The sequence below is a fragment of the Indicator indicator genome, unplaced genomic scaffold (assembly GCF_027791375.1).
Source record: "Indicator indicator isolate 239-I01 unplaced genomic scaffold, UM_Iind_1.1 iindUn_scaffold_105, whole genome shotgun sequence".
NCBI lineage: Eukaryota > Metazoa > Chordata > Aves > Piciformes > Indicatoridae > Indicator > Indicator indicator.
The window spans coordinates 9,350-29,110 of NW_026539218.1; the positions used below are offsets into that span (position 1 = coordinate 9,350).

The following is a 19,761-nucleotide window of genomic DNA, read 5'->3' on the forward strand; positions in this document are numbered from 1 at the left end:
CCTGACCCCCCCCAGCACCGACACCCAGCACCCATCCTGAACCCCCCCAGCACCAACACCCAGCACCCATCCTGACCCCCCCAGCACCCATCCTGAACCCCCCAGCACCAACACCCAGCACCCATCCTGACCCCCCCCCACACCAACACCCAGCACCCATCCTGACCCCCCCCAGCACCCATCCTGACCCCCCCACACCAACACCCAGCACCCATCGTGACCCCCCCCATACTAACACCCAGCACCCATCCTGACCCACCCCCAGCACCGACACCCAGCACCCATCCTGACCCCCCCCAGCACCGACACCCAGCACCCATCCTGACCCCCCCCAGCACCAACACCCAGCACCCATCCTGACCCCCCCACAGCACCCATCCTGACCCCCCCCAGCATCAACACCCAGCACCCATCCTGACCCCCCCCAGCACCGACACCCAGCACCCATCCTGACCCCCCCCACACTAACACCCAGCACCCATCCTGACCCCCCCCCCACACCAACATCCAGCACCCATCCTGACCCCCCCCAGCACCCATCCTGACCCCCCACACCAACACCCAGCACCCATCCTGACCCCCCCCACACAACACCCAGCACCCATCCTGACCCCCCCCAGCACCGACACCCAGCACCCATCCTGACCCCCCCCAGCACCGACACCCAGCACCCATCCTGAACCCCCCAGCACCAACATCCAGCACCCATCCTGACCCCCCCCAGCACCCATCCTGACCCCCCCCACACCAACACCCAGCACCCATCCTGACCCCCCCAAATTCCCATCCTGACCCCCTCCCAAACCCATCCTGACCCCCCCCCCCAGCACCCATCCTGACCTCCCCTCTGGCACCCATGGGTGCTGAGACTGGCACCCAGGCCTGGCACCCATGGGTGCTGGGATTGGCATCAAGGGCCTGGCACTGTCCCCCCTCCAACAGCAGCTGCCAAGATCCAACTTTATTGAGGGACCACAGCCAGATGTTGAGGGGGGGTGGGGGGCAGCACCTGGGCATGAGGGCCACCAGCTGGCACCCAGATGTGATGGGGGGGGGGGGTCCTTGCCCAGATGTTGAGGTCACCACCTGGATGCCAGGATCCTCACCCAGGAGGTCCTCCCCCAGATGTTGAGGGGGCTCTCATCCAGCTGCTGGGTGCCCACCCAGAGGTGGAGTCCCCTGGGCATGGAGCCACCTCCTGCCCAGATGTTGAGGCCCCCACCTGGGTCCTCCCCCACGGGGTTCCTCATCCAGATGTTGAGGGCCCTGCTCAGTTCCTGGGGTCCCCTCAGGGACTCCCCATCCAGATGTTGGGCTCCTTGCCCAGATGTTGAGGGGCCCCCCCCAGGACCCAAGGTGCCCACTGAAGCCCTCAGCCAGATGTTGGGGTCGTTGTCCAGCTGTTGGGGGGGGGGCCCTCCACCTGTGAGCACATCCTCAGGTCTTGGGGGGTCCTCATCCAGATGTTGAGGTCCTCAGCTGGGGCTGTCCCCACCCAGATGTTGAGGCCTTCACCAAGGACTCAAGAGCCCTCAGCCAGATGTTGGCTTTCCGCTTCAGTCTGGAAGCTTCTGTCCAGATGTTGGGATCCCTACCTTGACACGAGGTCACCGTCCTCAGCCAGATGTTGTGGTTCACAGCCAGATGTTGGATCCTTACCCAGACGTTGAGGCACTGCCCCAGCTGTGGAGTTCTCCATCCAGATGTTAAGGTCTCCCCTCTGCCATGGAGGTCATCACCCAACCACCAGGAGGCTTCACCCAGATGTTGAGGCCCCCCCCTCCCCCACCTAGGTGTGGTCTCCATTCCAGCTGCTGGGTTCCTCAGCCAGATGTTGGGTCCACAGCAGGCCATGGAGCTCTCACCCAACCACCCTGCTCCCCATCCAGATGTTTGGGGCCCATCAACCACCAGGGGCTTCATTCAGGTGCTGAGGCCCCCATCCAGCTGTTGGGTTCTCACCCAGATGTGGGGGTCCCCACTCCACCACCTTGGCTCCCACCCAGATGTTGGGATCCCACCACCCACCACCCAGATGTTGGCTTCCCCACTCCACCGCCTTGGCTCCCACCCAGCTGTTGGGATCCCACCACCCAGATGTTGAGGTCTCTGCCTCTGCCCAGATGTTGAGCTCCTCCTCCCAACCCCCACCCCCTCCCCACCCGAGGAGCCTGCAGACCCCTCCCCTCCCCTGGGTGCGCCCTCATGGGTGCTGGTGGCCCCCGGCCAGGAAGGTCCTGAGGATGTGGGCGAGGGCCTGGGGCTGGTCCTCGGGCAGCCAGTGGCTGGCACCGGGCAGGAGGTGAATGCTGGCACCGGGCCGCAGGCGGTGGCTCAGGACTGGCACCAGGCGAGGGTCCAGGAAGGCATCGTGGGAGCCCCACAGCAGCAGCGTGGGGGGAGGGGGAGGCTCCCGCGGGATGGGGGAGTCCCTGCGGAGGGAGAGGGCAGAGGGGAGGGGCTCAGAGGGAGGAGTGCAGCTGGAGAGGCTCAGCTGGGGAGACTCAAGCGGAGAACCTCAAGTGGAGAACCTCAAGTGGAGAACCTCAAGTGGAGAGACTCAACTGGAGAGCCTCAACTGGAGAGCCTCAAGTGGAGAACCTCAACTGGAGAACCTCAACTGGAGAACCTTAACTGGAGAGACTCAACTGGAGAGACTTAAGTGGAGAACCTTAAGTGGAGAACCTCAGCTGGAGGACTCCAACTTGGACAACCTCAAGTGGAGAAAATCAACTGGAGAGACTCAAATGGAGAGACTCAAGTGGAGAGCCTCAAGTGGAGAACCTCAACTGGAGAGACTCAACTGGAGAGACTCAAGTGGAGAACCTTAAGTGGAGAACCTCAGCTGGAGGACTCCAACTTGGACAACCTCAAGTGGAGAACCTCAAGTGGAGAACCTCAACTGGAGAGACTCAGCTGGAGAGACTCAACTGGAGGACTCCAACCTGGACAACCTCAACTGGAAAGCCTCAACTGGAGAAACTCAACTGGAGAGCCTCAACTGGAGAACCTCAACTGGAGAGACTCAAATGGAGAACCTCAACTGGAGGACTTCAACCTGGACAACCTCAAGTGGAGAACCTCAAGTGGAGAACCTCAGGTGGAGAGACTCAACTGGAGAGCCTCAAGTGAAGAACCTCAACTAGAGAGCCTTAACAGGAGGACTCCAACCTGGACAACCTCAACTGGAGAGCCTCAACTGGAGGTCTCCAATGTGGAGAACCTCAGCATGAAGAACCTCAACTGGAGCACCCAACCCACAACACTCAGTGCAAAGGCAGCCAACCAGGAGCACCCAACCCAAGGTCACCCAACCAGGAGCACCCAACCCAAGAGCATCCAACCAGGAGCACCCAACCCAAGAGCATCCAACCAGGAGCACCCAACCCAAGGTCACCCAACCCAAGGTCACCCAACCAGGAGCACCCAACCCAAGAGCATCCAACCAGGAGCACCCAACCCAAGGTCATCCAACCAGGAGCACCCAACCCAAGGTCACCCAACCAGGAGCACCCAACCCAAGAGCATCCAACCAGGAGCACCCAACCCAAGAGCATCCAACCAGGAGCACCCAACCCAAGGTCACCCAACCAGGAGCACCCAACCCAAGAGCATCCAACCAGGAGCACCCAACCAAAGGTCACCCAACCAGGAGCACCCAACCCAAGAGCATCCAACCAGGAGCACCCAACCCAAGGTCACCCAACCAGGAGCACCCAACCCAAGAGCATCCAACCAGGAGCACCCAACCAAGGTCACCCAACCAGGAGCACCCAACCCAAGAGCATCCAACCAGGAGCACCCAACCCAAGGTCACCCAACCCAAGGTCACCCAACCAGAAGCACCCAACCCAAGGTCACCCAACCAGAAGCACCCAACCCAAGGTCACCCAACCCAAGGTCACCCAACCAGGAGCACCCAACCCAAGGTCACCCAACCCAAGGTCACCCAACCCACAACACTCCACCCAAGAACACCCAACTGGGATCATCCCAACCCCCAAGGAGGTCCCTCCGGCACCCAAGCCAAGCCCACCCAAGCCAGGAGGAGCCCCCCAGGAGGACCCCAGGAGCCACCCACCTGAAGAGGTTGCGGTAGTAGTGGATGGGAGGGGACAACCCTCCTGGCTGGGACAGGCTGTAGAGGTAGACCTCCAGGTCCTCCTCTGTCAGCCTCTGTGCTGGGTTCTGGACCCCCAGCCAAGGAGACATCATCACAGTCCTCACCAGCTGGGGGGCACCAAGGAGGGGGCAGAAGGTCTGGGTGAGGTCACCAACCCCAAATGGGGACAAGGAGAGACCTTGCTCCACACCTTGGCCTGGGGGCATCCTCCTCAAGTGGTCCTTGAGGAGCTGCTTGGGCTGGGGAGGGGCAGAAGGTGGCACCAAGGAGGGCAGAAGGTGTGGAGGAGGTGCCCAACCCAACGTGGGCACAGGGAGAGACCTTGCTCCACACCATGGGGTTGGGTCCTCCCTCCCTCAAGTGGTTCTTGAGGAGCTTCTTGGTCTGGGAAGGGGCAGAAGGTGGCACCATGGAGGGCAGAAAGTGGCACCAAGGAGGGCAAAAGGTGGCACCAAGGAGGGCAGAAGGTGTGGAGGAGGTGCCCAACCCAATGTGGGCACAGGGAGAGACCTTGCTCCACACCTTGGCCTGGGGGCATCCTCCTCAAGTGGTTCTTGAGGAGCTTCTTCGGGCTTGGGAGGTGCAGAAGGTGGCAGGGAGGTGCCAAGGCAGTGCCAAGGGGGCATGGGCATGGGCACCCACCTCAAAGTCTGCCAAGGAGAGGAGCAGCTCTGGCAGCCAGGGCAGCTGGAAGAGGAAGGCGTAGCTGGAGCGGAGGAGCTGGCTCGGGTGGCACAAGCTGAAAGCTGTGCCAGGAGAGAGGGCACCAAGGTCAGTGCCACCCCCAGGGGCACCCAACCCGCCCCCAGGGTGAGGATGGCACCACCACAAGAGGTGGCACCTGATGGGCATGAGCAGGAGAGGTGGCACCCAGCAGCAGGGCTGTGAGGTGGCACCAAAGCATGGCCAGGAGGTGGCACCTGATGGCATGGTCAGGAAAGGTGGCACCCAATGGCACCATGGGGGCATGGCACAGCCATGAGAGGTGGCACCAAACAGCATGGCCATAAGATGCCATCTGATTGGCAAGGTCAAGAGAGCTGGCACCAGGGTGGCATGATCATGGCACCCACCAGTGGGACCACAGGAGGTGGCACCATGCTGGCACACGCTGGCTGTCAGCTGCCACCTGGTGGCATGACCACGGGAGGTGGCACCAGAGTGGCACAACGTAGCCAGGAAGAGCTGGTGCCCAGCAGCATGCCCACGAGGTGGCAGCTGATGGCATGCCCAAGGGAGATGGCCCTTGGTGCCAGGGCCATCAGGTGGCACCTGGAGGCACTGTGCTGGCCATGAGATGCCACCTGCTGGCACAACCATGCCAGCCGATCCCTGCTGCCCCACCCCAGCCATGCCAACACCATCCCCACCCCTGCTGGCATCACTCCCTGAGCCCCCCCAGTCTGTGCCCACCCTTAGCCCCACCCCATTTGTGCCCACCCTGAGCCCCTCCCATCTGTGCCCACCCCATCCATGCCCACCCTGAGCCCCCACCCCTGCTGGCATCCCTCTCTGAGCCCCTCCTTAATCCGTGCCCACCTTAAGCCCCCCCCATTTTTGCCCACCCCATCAGTGCCCACCTTGGGCCCCCCCCACTCCGTGCCCACCCCAATCCGTGCCCCCCCCATCCCTGCCCACCCTGAGCCCCTCCCCCATCCGTGCCCCCCCCATCCGTGCCCAGCCTGAGCCCCCACCCCTGCTGGCATCCCTCCCTGAGCCCCCCCAGTCCATGCCCACCCTGAGCCCCACCCCATCCCTGCCCAACCTGAGCCCCTCCCATCCCTGCCCACCCCATCTGTGCCCACCCTGAGCCCCCCCCCCCCATCCTTGACCACCCAATCCACGCCCACCCTGAGCCCCTCCAATCCATGCCCACCCGTGCCCACCCCGAGCCGGGTACCTGCCATGGCTCCTCGCTGGGGAGCTGCCATCAGCACCAAGCTCTGCACCAGGGCCGGGTGGCTGCAGGCCACCTCCCATGCCAGGAGCCCTCCCCAGTCGTGCCCCACCAGGGTGCACTTGGCAGGGGCAGCGCTGCCGTCCCGCTGGCACCCCTGTGCCAGCTGCTGGATGGCCTGGCACAGCTCCTGGACCAGCAGCTCCAGCTGGTAGCTGTCCCTGCCCGGAGGCTTCTCGGAGGCTCCGCAGCCAGGGAGGTCCAAAGCCACCACCTGGAAGCTGCTGCCCAGCTCCCGAAGGAGATGCCTCCAGCAGTACCTGCGGGGCACCGGCAGGGGGTGGCACCGGCAGGGGAGTGGCACCGGCAGGGGGGTGGCACCGGCAGGGGGGTGGAGCCGGCAAGGGGTGGAACTGGAAAGGGGTTGGCACCGGCAAGGGAGTGGCACTGGCAGAGGAGTAGCACCGGCAGGGGGTGGCACCGGCAGGGGGGTGGAACAGGGAAGGGAGTGGCACAGGGAAGGGAGTGGCACCGGCAGGGGAGTGGCACAGGGAAGGGAGTGGCACAGGGAAGGGAGTGGCAACGGCAAGGGGGTGGCAACGGCAAGGGGGTGGCACTGGAAAGGGGTTGGCACCGGCAGGGGAGTGGCACAGGGAAGGGAGTGGCACAGGGAAGGGAGTGGAACCGGCAAGGAGGTGGCACTGGCAGGGGGGTGGCACTGGCAAGGGGGGGTGGAACCGGCAAGAGGGGTGGCACAGGGAAGGGAGTGGCACAGGAAAAGGGGTGTCACCGGCATGGGGGTGGCACCGGTATGGGGTGGGACTGGCACAGGAGTGGCACCGGTATGGGGGTGGCACCGGTATGGGGTGGCACCGGCAGGGGGGTGGCACCGGTATGGGGGTGGTACTGGTGGGGGAGTGGCACAGGGAAGGGAGTGGAACGGGCATGGGGTGGGATCGACAGGGGAGTGGCACCGGCAGGGGATGGGTGGCACCTGGTGGCACTTGGTGACACCTGGTGGTGATTGGTGACACCGGCTGTCCTGCCAAGCCCTTGGTGGCACTTTTGGTGGCAGTTGGGTGGCAGTGGGTGGCAGTGGGTGGCAGTTGGGTGGCAGTGGGTGGCAGGGGGTGGCAGTGGGTGGCAGTGGGTGGCAGTTGGGTGGCAGGGGGTGGCAGGGGGTGGCAGTGGGTGGCAGTGGGTGGCAGTTGGGTGGCAGTTGGGTGGCAGTGGGTGGCACGGGGTGGCAGGGGGTGGCAGTTGGATGGCAGTTGGGTGGCAGTGGGTGGCAGGGGGTGGCAGTTGGGTGGCAGTGGGTGGCAGTGGGTGGCAGTGGGTGGCAGGGGGTGGCAGTTGGGTGGCAGTGGGTGGCAGTGGGTGTCTGCAGGGTGGCAGGGGGTGGCAGTTGGGTGGCAGTGGGTGGCAGTTGGGTGGCAGTGGGTGGCAGTGGGTGGCAGTGGGTGGCAGTGGGTGGCAGGTGGGTGGCAGGGGGTGGCAGTGGGTGGCAGTGGGTGGCAGGGGTGGCAGTGGGTGGCAGGGGGTGGCAGTTGGGTGGCAAGGGGTGGCAGGGGGTGGCAGTTGGGTGGCAGGGGGTGGCAGGGGGTGGCAGGGGGTGGCAGTTGGGTGGCAGTTGGGTGGCAGGGGGTGGCAGGGGGTGGCAGTGGGTGGCAGTTGGGTGGCAGTGGGTGGCAGGGGGTGGCAGTGGGTGGCAGTTGGGTGGCAGTGGGTGGCAGTTGGGTGGCAGTGGGTGGCAGGGGGTGGCAGTGGGTGGCAGTGGGTGGCAGTGGGTGGCAGTTGGGTGGCAGTGGGTGGCAGGGGGTGGCAGTTGGGTGGCAGTGGGTGGCAGTGGGTGGCAGTTGGGTGGCAGGGGGTGGCAGTGGGTGGCAGTTGGGTGGCAGTGGGTGGCAGGGGGTGGCAGTGGGTGGCAGTTGGGTGGCAGGGGGTGGCAGTTGGGTGGCAGTTGGGTGGCAGTGGGTGGCAGGGGGTGGCAGTGGGTGGCAGTTGGGTGGCAGTTGGGTGGCAGTGGGTGGCAGTGGGTGGCAGTGGGTGGCAGTAGGGTGGCAGTGGGTGGCAGTGGGTGGCTGTAGGGTGGCTGTGGGTGGCAGGGGGTGGCAGTTGGGTGGCAGTGGGTGGCAGTGGGTGGCAGGGGGTGGCAGTTGGGTGGCAGGGGGTGGCAGGGGGTGGCAGTTGGGTGGCAGGGGGTGGCAGGGGGTGGCACTCACCACGTCTGGGGGAAGCCATGGAGCAGCAGCAGCAGAGGAGCTTCAGGAGGACCTTTGGTGACGTAGTGAAGCCTCAGGCCGGAGCCCTGGGGAGGGGGAGGGGGAGGTGGTCTCTGGGTGGTCTCTGGGTGGTCTCTGGGGGGTGGCCTGGATCCCTTCCCCCTCCCAATGCTGTCCCCAATTTGCTCCTCAGCCCCCCCCCAAGGCTCCCCAGAGACCCTCAGGGTCTGCCCCAAGCGCCCCCTGAGCCCCCAGGACCTCCCCAGGGACCCTCAGGACAACCTCAAACCTTCCAGGACCTCCAGAATCCAACCCGAGGCCTTCCAGGGCACAGCAGAAACCCCTCCAGACCCCCCCAGGACCCCCAGCAGCCCCTCCAGACCCCCCCAGATCCCCTTCAGCCCCTCCAAATCCCCTTCAGACCCTCCAGATTCCCCCAGAACCCCCTCCAGATCCCCCCAGACCTTCCAGAAGCCTCTCCAAATCCCTTCAGGACTTCCAGCAGCAACTCCAGATCCCCTCAGCCCCTCCAGATCCCCCCCAGCAGCCCTTCCAGATCCCCTCACGACCCCCAGCAGCCCCTCCAGATCCCCTCAGCCCCTCCAGAAGCCCCTCCAGAACCCCTCACGACCCCCAGCAGCCCCTCCAGATCCCCTCAGCCCCTCCAGAAGCCCTTCCAGAACCCCTCATGACCCCCAGCAGTCCCTCCAGATCCCTACCCTCCAGATCCCCCCAGGACCCCCAGCAGCCCCTCCAGATCCCCTTCAGCCCCTCCAGATCCCCCCAGCTCCTCCAGATCCCCTCCAGATCCCCTCCCCCCCGCCCCAGCCGCCCCCAGCCCCACCTGGAGCTGCAGGAATCGATGCTCCCCCAGGCTGGGGTCCAGCAGCCCCGGGGGGGGCTTGGTCCTCACCCTCCAGCAGAAGGTGGCTCGAGGTCCCCTGCGCAGCAGCAGCCCCAGGCCCCACAGGCTGTAGGCCACCCCCGCGGCCACCGTGGCCAGCAGCAGCCCCACCCTGGCCAGCGAGCGCCGCAGGGCCAGCAGCAGCCGCGTGGGGGCCAGCAGCAGCCAGCAGAGGGACAGCAGCATGGCCCTGGAGGGGGGAGGGGGGGAGGGGACACTTGGTGGCACTGGGGGAGGGGCAAGCAGCTCCCGGGGTGTGTGGCCACGGGGGAGGGGGGGGCAGAACATGCTGGAGCCAAGCCCACGGCGGCCAGGACCTCAGGGTGGCCACAACCTCATGGTGGCCTCATGCCCATGATGGCCACAACCTCATGGTGGCCACATACCCAATGGTGACCTCGTGCCCATGGTGGCCACAACCTCAGGGTGGCCTCGTGGCCATGGTGGCCAAATCCCAATGGTGACCTCATGCCCATGGTGGCCACAACCTCATGGTGGCCAGATCCCCATGGTGACCTCGTGCCCATGGTGGCCACAACCTCATGGTGGCCTCGTGCCCATGGTGGCCAAATCCCCATGGTGACCTCATGCCCATGGTGGCCTCGTGCCCATGGTGGCCACAACCTCAGGGTGACCTCGTGCCCATGGTGGCCAAATCCCAATGGTGACCTCGTGCCCATGGTGACCACAACCTCATGGTGGCCTCATGCCCATGGTGGCTACAACCTCATGGTGGCCAAATCCCCATAGTGACCTCGTGCCCATGGTAGCCAGGACCTCATGGTGGCCACAACCTCATGGTGGCCTCATGCCCATGATGGCCACAACCTCATGGTGACCTCATGCCCATGGTGGCCTCGTGCCCATGGTGGCCACAACCTCATGATGGCTACAACCTCATGGTGGCCAAATCCCAATGGTGACCTCGTGCCCATGGTGGCCTCATGCCCATGATGGCCACAACCTCATGGTGACCTCGTGCCTATGGTGGCCAAATCCCAATGGTGACCTCGTGCCCATGGTGGCCTCGTGCCCATGGTGGCCACAACCTCATGGTGACCTCATGCCCATGGTGGCCTCGTGCCCATGGTGGCCACAACCTCATGGTGACATCCTGCCCATGGTGGCCAAATCCCCTGGTGGCCCTATCCCAACGCTGACCATGTCCCCCTGTCCCCTGTCTCCAAGATGTCCTACCAGCCCTTGGACCATCCTCTTGGTGGCCCTGTCCCCTTGGTGGCCTCCCCCCCCCCCCAGGATGTCCCCATCCCCATGTCCCTGAGGTGCCACCTCACCAGGGTGTCCCCATTGTCCGCAGGGTGTCCCATTCCTGCTCTCTGTGTCACCATCCTGCCCTCTCACCAGGATGTCACCACCAGGATGTCACCACCAGGGTGTCACCAGCACGAGGGTGGCTCTGCCACCACCCCCCCTCCGGTGCCACCTCACCCAGGTGGCCTCATTTCCCTGCCAGGCTGCCCCTGGCACCGACTTGTGCCACCCCTGGGGTGGACTCGGCACCGAGGTGTCACCAGGGGGAGTCCCTGGCACCAGGAGGGGTCCTGCCACCAGCCTGTCCTTGTCACCAAGGTGTCACCGGGGAGGGGGGGGGTCCCTCTCACCAGGGGTCCCACCACCAGGGGGCGTCCCTGGCACCAGGAGGGGTCCTGCCACCAGCCTGTCCTTGTCACCAAAGTGTCACCGGGGGGGGGGGGGGGGTCCTTGTCCCCAGGGTGTCCTGGTCCTGCGGTGTCCCACCCTGGGGGTGTCCCTGTCACCGGGGTGTCCCCTCCCCCAGCCCGTCCCTGTCACCAGGGGGTCCTGACCCCGGGGGTGTCCCTGCCCCTGGGTGTCCTTTGTCCCCATGGCTCCCTGGCACCAGGAGACCCAACCACTGCGGTGTCCTTGTCACCGAGGGGCCCCCACCCCGGCCTGTCCCTGTCCCCAGGGCGCCTGCTCATGGGGGTGTCCTTGTCACCAGGGTGTCCCCCCCCAGCAGCCATGTCCCACCCTGGGGGTGTCCCTGTCCCCAAGGTGTCCCCTCCCCAAGGTGTCCTTGTCCCCGGGGGGTGTCCCCCCCGAGCCTGTCCCTGTCCCCGGGGTGTCCCCTCCCGGGGGTGTCCTTGTCCCCGGGGGAGTCCCCCCCAGCCTGTCCCTGTCCCCAAGGTGTCCCCTCCCGGGCGTGTCCTTGTCCCCCAGGGGTGTCCCCCCCCCGAGCCTGTCCCTGTCCCCAGGGTGTCCCCTCGCGGGGGTGTCCTTGTCCTCCGGGGGTGTCCCCCCCCGAGCCTGTCCCTGTCCCCAGGGTGTCCCCTCCCGGGGGTGTCCCCCCCCAGCCTGTCCCTGTCCCCTCGCTGGGTGGTTGTGACATTGGGGGGGGGAGGGGGTGTCCGTGTCACCCCTGTCACGGGGCCGTCGCTGTCCCCGGGCTGTCCCGACACGGGGCTGGCCCTGCCCCCAGGGTGTCGCGACATTGGGGTGTCCTTGTCACACACACGGGGCGGGGCGGGGGGGGTGCTCCCTGTCCCCGGGGGTTATCCCGACATCGATCGGGGAGGGGGGTGTTCCATCATGGGAGGGGTGTCCGCTGCCACCAGGCTGTCGCGACATGGGGTCGTCCCCGTCACCAACCGGCAGGGGGGGGTCCAGGTCACCGGGGCTGCCCTATCGCGGGGGTGTCGTGCCCCGGCCCCGCTCTGTCGCGACACCGTGGGGGGGCGGTCCTCGTCACCACGGAGGGGTCCCTGGCAGCGACGCTATCGCGACATGAAGGGTCCCGGACCCTCCCCACCCCCCCCATGTCCCCTCCCCTGTCCCCCCCCCGCACCTTCTCGCGCCGCTTCCACCGCCCGCAACCGTTCGACCCCGCCCCGCCCCCTCCCATCTATTGGTTAGCGCCGAGCGCGGGGGCGGAGGCGCAGCCAATGAGAGCGCGGGGGGCGGGGCAGGAGGCGGCACCGGGGCAGGGTGAGGAGGGGAGGGGGCAGGGCCGAGGGGAGGTGCCCCGGGTCGGGGAGGTGGCCCCGGGGGGGACGTTTGGGACCTTTTGGGAACCTCCTGAGCCCGAGGGTCCCTTTCGGGGCCTTTTTGGGGCCATTCTGAGCCCTTGTGAGGAATTTTTTTGGGGGTTTTCCCCCTTTTTCATCCCCAATTTTAATTATTTTGGTGGTTGTGTTTTTTTTTTTTCCCTTTTCAACACAACTTCCCTATATTTTTTTTTTTCCCTTTTCATCCCTTTTTAGCCATTTTAACTCCCCCTTTCCTTCTCTTAAAACCTTATTGTGACCATTTTAACGCTTTTTGGTCTCTTTTAACCCTTTCCCCCACATTTTTAAAGCATTTCCCCCCCTTGTCCACCTTTTTCTTCACTCTTTTTAACCCTTCCCCCGACATTTTAAACTCTTTTTTTGTCTCTTTAACCATTTCCTCCACCTTCTTAAACCCTTTTTTGCCCCTTTTAAACTCTTTTTAATCCCTTTTAACCCTTTTTCCCTTTTAAACTTTTTTCCTCTGCCTTCTTAAACCTTTTTTTGCCCCTTTTAACCCTTTTTAATACCTTTTAACCCTTTTCCCCTCCATTTTAAACCTTTTTTTCTCCCTTTTAAACCTTTTTCCCCCCTTCTTAAACCTTTTTTCTTCCTTTTTTAACCTTTCCCTCCACCCTTTTCCACCTGTTTTTAAACCTCCTTTTTTTCTTCCCTTTTTATACCTTTTTTTTTTCCTTTTAAAACGTTTTTTGGTCCTTTTTAACTCTTCCTCCCCTTTTAAACCTTTTTATTCCTTCCCTTTTTAAATCTTTTTCTCCCCCCCCCCTTTAAACTTTTTTCTGGCCCTTTTAAAACCTTTTCTTTCCCCATTTTAACCCTTTCCCCTCTCTGTAAAACCTTTTTTCCACCCTTTTTTTTCTTCCCTTTTTAAAACTTTTTTTTCCTTCCCTTTTTAAACCTTTCCCCCTCCTTTTTAAACCCTTTTTGGGCCCCTTTTAACCCTTCCCCCCACCTTTTAAAATGTTCCCCCCCCTCTTTAACCCTTATTTTGGGACCTTTTTAACCTTTTCTAACCCTTTTAAACCTTTATTTTTTCCCCTCCCTTTTTATCCCTTATTTTGGGATCTTTTTAACCTTTCCTAACCCTTTTAAACCTTTTTTTTCCCCTCCCTTTTTAAACAAATTTTTTTGGCCGTTTTAAACCTTTCTTTGCCTTTTTTTTTTTTTTTTCTCTGTCCTTCCCCAAAATTTCCTGCTGCAATTTGCTTGAAAAACGAAAACCTTTCCAATTTTGGCTGAATCTGGAAAGGAATTCATCGAAATAAAGCATCAAGGAACTGATTTAATTAAACTAAGCCCCCAGTTGAGTCAATTAAATAAGTTGATTTTTTTTTTAGCTAATTAAAGAAAAAAAAAAGAGGAACCAACAGAAAAAAAAATTAAAGGAACTGAAAGAAAGCAAAAAAAGAAGAAATGAAAGTAATTAAGTAAAAAACCCGACAGAATACATGTAAAGAAACGAGGAATAAATGAAAATGCAGCTAATTAATTAAATAAAATATAGGAAATTAATTTAAATTAATGAAATAAATCCGAGGTAATTAAGTCCAACTAAATAAAAAATTAATTAGACTAAAAAAATAACTAATTAAGTAGACACAAAGGACCTGAAATGAATTAAAAAGAGAAAACAGAAAATTAAAATGCAATTAAAAAAAAAATTCAACTTATTTAATGGAATAAAAACCTCATCAAATTCAAATTCACTTAAGTACAGTAAGTTAATGAAAAAGTAACTCATTTAATGAGAGAAAAAGTAATTAATGAAAAGTAATTAATTCAAAGGTAGTTAAATTTCAAAGCTGTAAAATAGTAATAATTAATTTACCTATTGTTATTATTTAATAATAATTATTTGATGGTCATTTAAATATTTCTTCATCCCCATGATTATTTAGTAAGTTAATAAAAATTAATCAACACTCCTTTTAAAAAATCTATTTAATGAACCTATTTAATAAATAGAAATTCACTCATTCTTTGATTAATTAATAATTCTTAATAGAATTCTACTTAGAGAATATTATAGAATTCTATTAATTAACTAATGTAATCTCTGATTAATAACAGATTTTTTTGGGGGGGGGTTGGGGTAATTTTAACATTTGCATAGGGATTTTTTTGAGGCTTTCTTAATGTTTTTTTGTGGGGGGGTAATTTAAAAATGTTTATTGGCTTTTTTGGGTAATTTTTTGAGTTTTCCAATGATTTTTTTAGCATTTGGGAGATTTGGGGACATTTTTCTCTAATTTTGGATGGAGTCACAGCCATTTCTTGCATTTTTTTTAGGTGTTGTTTTTTTTTTTGGCTTTTGGGCCATTTGAGAGTGGATTTATTGACATTTTGGGAAGGGTTTTGGGGATGATTTTGGGGGGGTTCAGCAGGAATTTGGAGGCATTTTGGGGAGTGATTTTTTTTTTTTTCCCCCTATGGGATTTTGGCTTTTTTTGGGGCTTTTTTTTTTTTGTGGTTTTTGAGGATTGCTGGGGTTGGAGGAGGAATTTTGGGTTCCATAGGGGCATTTTTGGCATTTTTGGGGGGAGAATTTTTAGGTCTGAGGGGAATTTTGTTTTTTTTTTTTGGGGGGGTGCATTTTGGGACTTTTTGGGGGCAGAGTTTTAGGTTTGGGAGGCAAATTTGGGGTTTTTTTTGGGGAGATTTTTATGTTTTGAGGTTTTTTTTGAGGCTGGAGGGTTTTGGGGGGAGGTTTTCTTTTGGGACCTCGCCTTAAGGTTGGGCAGCGATGGGACCCCCCCCATCCCCAACCCCAACCTCCCTCCGCCCCCCATCCCCACTCCCTTCCCTCTGATTGGCCCAGCCCCCTTGGCCCCACCCCCATCACGACCCATTTCCGGTTTTGGCTCCGCCCCGGTTTATTCGCGGCCGCCCCCCGGCGGGGTTGGGAGGGGCCCCGGGTGGGGGTTGGGTCCTGGCAGCGGAGCGAAACCATCATTAGAATAATAAAATAATAATTAATTAGTGGGGGAGGGGTGACCCCTCCCATCCCCCTCCCCCCCGTCCCCGAGAGTCGCGAGAAGGAACCGAAATTGGGGGATTTGGGCTTAAAAAAACTCAACCCGAGGAGGGGGGAGGCTGAAAAGTAACAAAAATGACCCCTCCCCAAATGGGAGGAGGAAGGGGAAAAAAGTGTGGGGGGGTGCCCAGGAATGGGGGAGAAAAAGGGGGGAAAAGGGAAAAAAGAAAAGGAAGGAACAAAGGGGAGAAAGGAGAGAATGAAGGAAAAAAGAAGGGAAAGAGATGGGGGGAAAAAAGGGAAAAGGAGAAAAAAATAAAAGGAAGAAAAGGAGGAAAAAGGGCAAAAAGGAGAGAAAAAAGGGGAGAAAAGGGAACATTTAAAGAGGGGGAAAAGGAAAATAAAAAAGGGGGAAAGGAGGAAAAAAAAAGGGGTGAAGAAAAATATAAAAGGGAAAATAGAGGATGGAAGAAAAGGGGAAAGGGGAAAAAAGGAAAATAATGGAAAAAATAAGAAAGGGGAAAAGGAGAAACAAAAAGGAAAATAATAAGAAAAATTAAATGAGAGTGGAAAAATGAGAACAAAAAGGGAAAAGTCAAAAATGGAGAAAAATGAGGAAAAGGAAGAAAAAAAAAGGAAAAAAGTGGAAATAAGGGGGAAAGGAGGAAGAAAAGGAAGCTAAAAGGGTTAAAAGTAGGGAAAAGGGAGAAAAAGGGGGAATGGGGAAAAGGTGGAAAAAGGAAGAAAAAAGGAAAGGTGGAAAATGGAGGAAAAAAGGGAAAAATGAGAAAAAGGGGGAAAGATGGAAATAGGAAGAAAAAAGGGAAAAAACAGGAAAAAGGAAGAAGGTGGGAAAAAAGGTGGAAAAAGGGGAGGAAAGGGGGGAAAGGAGGAAAAACGGGAGAGAAAGTGGGGAAAAAAGGGGGAAAAGGAGAAAAATGGAAGAGAGAAGGGAAGAAGGTGGAAGAAAGGAAGATAAAGGGAAAAAATGAGGAAAAATGTGGAAAATGGAGGAAACAAGGGGAGAAGTAGAAAAGGGGAGAAAAAAGGGGCAAGACAGTGGGAAAATGTGGGAAAAGAGGAGAAAAAGGGAAAATTAGAAGGAAGGAAGGGGAAACAAGGTGGAAAAAGGCAGGGAGGGGGAAAAGAGAGGAGGGGATGGAGGGGAAAAGGTGAAAAAGGGAAAGATGAGAGAAATGGAAGAAAGGGAAGGAGAGAAAGGTGGAAAAAGGATGAAAGAGGGAGAAATTGGGAAAAAAGGTGGAAAAGGAGGGGAGGAGGGGAAAAGGGAGAACAAAGGTGGAAAAAGGGGCAGAAGGAAAATTGGAGGGGAAAAAGGAGGAAAACAGAAAAAAGGGAAGGGGAAATAGGTGGGAAAGGGAAGAAAAAAGGTGGAAAATGGGAGGAAAAGGGGAGAAAAATTAGGAAAACAGGTGGGGGGAAGGGAAATGGAGGAAAAAAGGGAAGGGGGAAAAGGTGGAAAAGGCGAAAAAAGTGGAAAAATTAGGAGAAAAGAGATGGAAAAAGGGGAGAAGGAGCAAAAAGAGGGAAAAGTGGAGGGAAAAAAAGGGGCAAAAAGGTGAAAATGGAGGCAAAAGGAAAAAAATGGAGGGAAAAGAAAAATGGAGGGGAAAAAAAAGAGCTAAAAATGGAGAAAAAAGGCAAAAAGGAGGGAAAACAGAAAAGGGCACCAAGGAAGGCTGGGGCCAGGCACATCCCCTCCCCCCACCCCAGCCTGGGGTCTTGACCCCCAAATTCCTTCCCCCCCTGCCAAGGGCTTCCCCTCCCCCCCCCCCCAGCTCCTCCCCCCCCAAAACGGCGAAAAAGGAGGAAAAGGCCTCAAAATGAACCAAAAATCCCAAATATTGTCCAGCCAAAAGGGGGTTGGGGGAGGGGAGGGGGCTGGGGGAGTGGGGGGGGGGAACAGGGCAGGGCTGAGCCCCTCCCCTCCAGGAGCCTTTTCCCGGTGTGGAAATTTGGGAATTTTTTTTCCATTTTTTTTTCTTTTTTTTTTTTTTTGGTTGGATTTTTGTTGTTGTTTTTTTTTTCTTTCCTTTTTTTTTTTCCAAGGTTTGAAAATCAGAGAAACAAACAAACAAACAAACAAAAAAAAAAACCAAAAGAAAAGAGGGGGGGTTGGGGGGGGGGAAACCCAAACAAACAAAAAAGTTGGGAATTGGGCAAATAAAAAGGGAAAAGAGGAGGAGGGGGAAAAGGGGGGAGGGGGTTGGGATTTTAGGAGCAACTTCCCCTCCCCCTCCCTGGAACGCCGCAGGGAGTCCGGAGCTATATCCAAGGAGGGAGGTGGGGAAAACCCCCTCAAAAAAAAAAAAAAAAAAAAAACCAAACCCCAAAAATTGGGAATTTTGCTGTGGAATTTTTGTCTCCAGTCCCGTCTGGAGGGGTCCTGGCAGCCCCCTCCCAGTAGCTCCCAGTTAGGGCTCCCCTCCCCCTCCCCCAGGGGTGCTGCTAGAAGAGATTCTCCTCGAAGATGGCCAAGAGGTCGCTCTGGAAGTTCATGTCGATGGTGGCAGCCATCTGGAAAGCAACCAGAAAAGGACCTCGGTCAGCATTCCTGGGAATTCTGGCAGTTCCCAAAGGGATTCCCCAAGGATTTCCTGGGATCTGGGAGCATTTCCTGGTAGGTTTTTGAAGTCTTTACTGGGAGGACTTTGTGGCGGCTCCCAAAGTGGCTTTGGCGCTGTCCAAGATTTATTTTTGGCACCTGAGGGATTTTTGTTTTTTGGAATTCCCAGGAATTTTGGGGGGGGAATTCTTGGGATTTTTTTTTTTTTGGTCTTCCCTGGGAGTTTTTTTTTGGTCTTCCCTGGGATTTTTTTTTTTGGTCTTCCCTGGGATGTTTTGTTTTTTTTAGTTTTCCCTGGGATTTTTTTTTTTGGTCTTTCCTGGGATTTTTTTTTTTTGGTCTTCCCTGGGATGTTTTTTTTTTGGTCTTCCTTGGGATGTTTTTTTTTTGGTCTTCCTTGGGATGTTTTTTTTTTGGTCTTCCCTGGGATTTTTTTTTTTTTGGTCTTCCCTGGGATTTTTTTTTTTTTTTGGTGTTCCCTGGGGTTTTTTTTTTTTTTTGGTCTTCCCTGGGATTTTTTTTTTTTTTGGTCGTCCCTGGGTTTTTTTTTTTTTTGGTCTTCCCTGGGATTTTTTTTTTTTTGGTCTTCCCTGGGATGTTTTTTTTTTTGGTCTTCCCTGGGATTTTCTGGGAGGGTTTTTAGCATTCCCCAGGGCAGTTCTGGTGCCATCCAAGATTTTTTGGCACCTCTGGAAATTGTTTGTTGGTGGCCTCAAGGAATTTTATGGGGAATTCCCAGGATTTTGGGGGCACTTCCTGGGATTTTTTGGGTCTTTCTTGGGAATTTTGGTCTTTACTGGGAGTTTTTTGGGCAGCCCCAGAGTGGTTTTGGTGCCATCCAAGATGTTTTTGCCATCTCTGGAAGTCCTTTTTGGTGGCTTTGTGGATTTTTTGGGGGCATTCCCATGGGATTTTTAGTGTTCCCTGGGGATATTTTGGCATTCCTGCTGGATTTCTGCTTTCCCTGCAGATATTTTTTGTAATTCCCAGGGGATTTTTTGGAATTCTTTGAAGACTTTCTAGCCAGGAGATTTTGTTTGTTTGTTTCCCTGGGGACATTCTGGCATTCCCAGAGAATTTTTTTTCACTCCCAGTGGATTTTTTCATTCCCAGTAGATTTCTTGCCATTCCCAGTGGATTTTTTGTTATTCCCAGTGGATTTTTTGCCGTTCCCAGTGGATCTTTTGCTTCCCTGGGAATTTTTTTGCCATTCCCAGTGAAAATTTTGCCATTCCCAGTGGATTTTTTTGCCATTCCCAGTGGATTTTTTGCCTCCTCAAGGACATTTTGCCACTCCCAATGAACTTTTTGTCATTCCCAGTGGATCTTCTGCTTCCCTGAAGATTTTTTTGTCATTCCCAGTGGATTTGCCATTCCCACTTGATTCTTTTGTTTCCCTGAGGGCATTTTGCCATTCCCAGTGAAATTTTGTCATTCCCAATGAATTTTTTTTTGCCATTCCCAGTGGATTTTTGCTATTCCCAGTGGACTTTTTGCTTCCCTGAGGACATTTTGCTATTCCCAGTGCACGTTTTGTCATTCCCAGTGGACTTGGTGCCCTCCCTAAGGATTTTTAGCCCTTCCCAGTGGATTTTTGCCATTCCCAGTGAACGTTTTGTCCTTCCCAGTGGATTCTGTGCCCTCCCAAAGGATTTTGTGCCACCACCAAAGGATTTTCTGCCCTTCCCAGTGGATTTTTGCCCCCCTCTCTCCCTCCACTCACCGCTTCCCGGCGCCTCCGCTCCTGCTCCCTCTTCCTGGCCATCTCCCGCTGCTGGTCCAGCATGGACTGGGAGGATTGGGGCTGGGAGCTCTGGGGCTGGGGAGCCGCCGCCGAGACTGGCACCTGGACTGGCACCGACTGCTGCTGCTGCTGCTGCTGCTCCTGGCGCCGCCGCACCTCCTCGTGCACCCTCCGGGCCTGCTCCAGAGCCTCCTCATCCTCCCTGCTCCTGCTGGCACACACCAGGACCCCCTCAGCACCAGCACCAGGGCCTGGGCACCACCATG

General features: G+C 56.7%; 2 protein-coding genes across 2 annotated transcripts in view; both read right to left on the reverse strand.

The window, feature by feature from the left end:
• Positions 1 to 2,203: 2,203 nt before the first annotated feature.
• Positions 2,204 to 11,617, reverse strand: LOC128980315 (epoxide hydrolase 3-like). The gene is made up of 7 exons (XM_054398777.1): positions 11,543 to 11,617; positions 8,243 to 8,328; positions 6,217 to 6,340; positions 6,024 to 6,168; positions 4,766 to 4,869; positions 4,082 to 4,230; positions 2,204 to 2,432 (listed from the first exon to the last, which is right to left on the reverse strand). Exons 1-7 carry the CDS (start codon positions 11,615 to 11,617, stop codon positions 2,204 to 2,206), a joined length of 912 nt encoding a protein of 303 aa, XP_054254752.1.
• A 5,868-nt stretch (positions 11,618 to 17,485) lies between these two features.
• BRD4 (bromodomain containing 4) overlaps positions 17,486 to 19,761 on the reverse strand; it is a 64,742-nt gene continuing 62,466 nt past the window's right edge. Inside the window, exons 21-22 of the mRNA XM_054398779.1 lie at positions 19,475 to 19,703; positions 17,486 to 17,702 (exon numbers count right to left, since the gene is read on the reverse strand). Of these exons, the coding sequence (XP_054254754.1) occupies positions 17,634 to 17,702; positions 19,475 to 19,703 (298 nt within the window). The 3' untranslated portion in view covers positions 17,486 to 17,633. The remainder of the gene's footprint in view (positions 17,703 to 19,474; positions 19,704 to 19,761) is intronic.

Coding starts and splice junctions, on each gene's coding strand:
- LOC128980315 (XM_054398777.1), bottom strand. CDS start 11,617: ATGTCGCGACACCCTGGGGGCAGGGCCAGCCCCGTGTCGGGACAGCCC. Junction 4,231..4,765: donor TCTCCTTGGCAGACTTTGAG/GTGGGTGCCCAT, acceptor GGTGCCCCCCAG/CTGGTGAGGACTGTGATGAT. Junction 2,433..4,081: donor TACTACCGCAACCTCTTCAG/GTGGGTGGCTCC, acceptor CTCCCTCCGCAG/GGACTCCCCCATCCCGCGGG.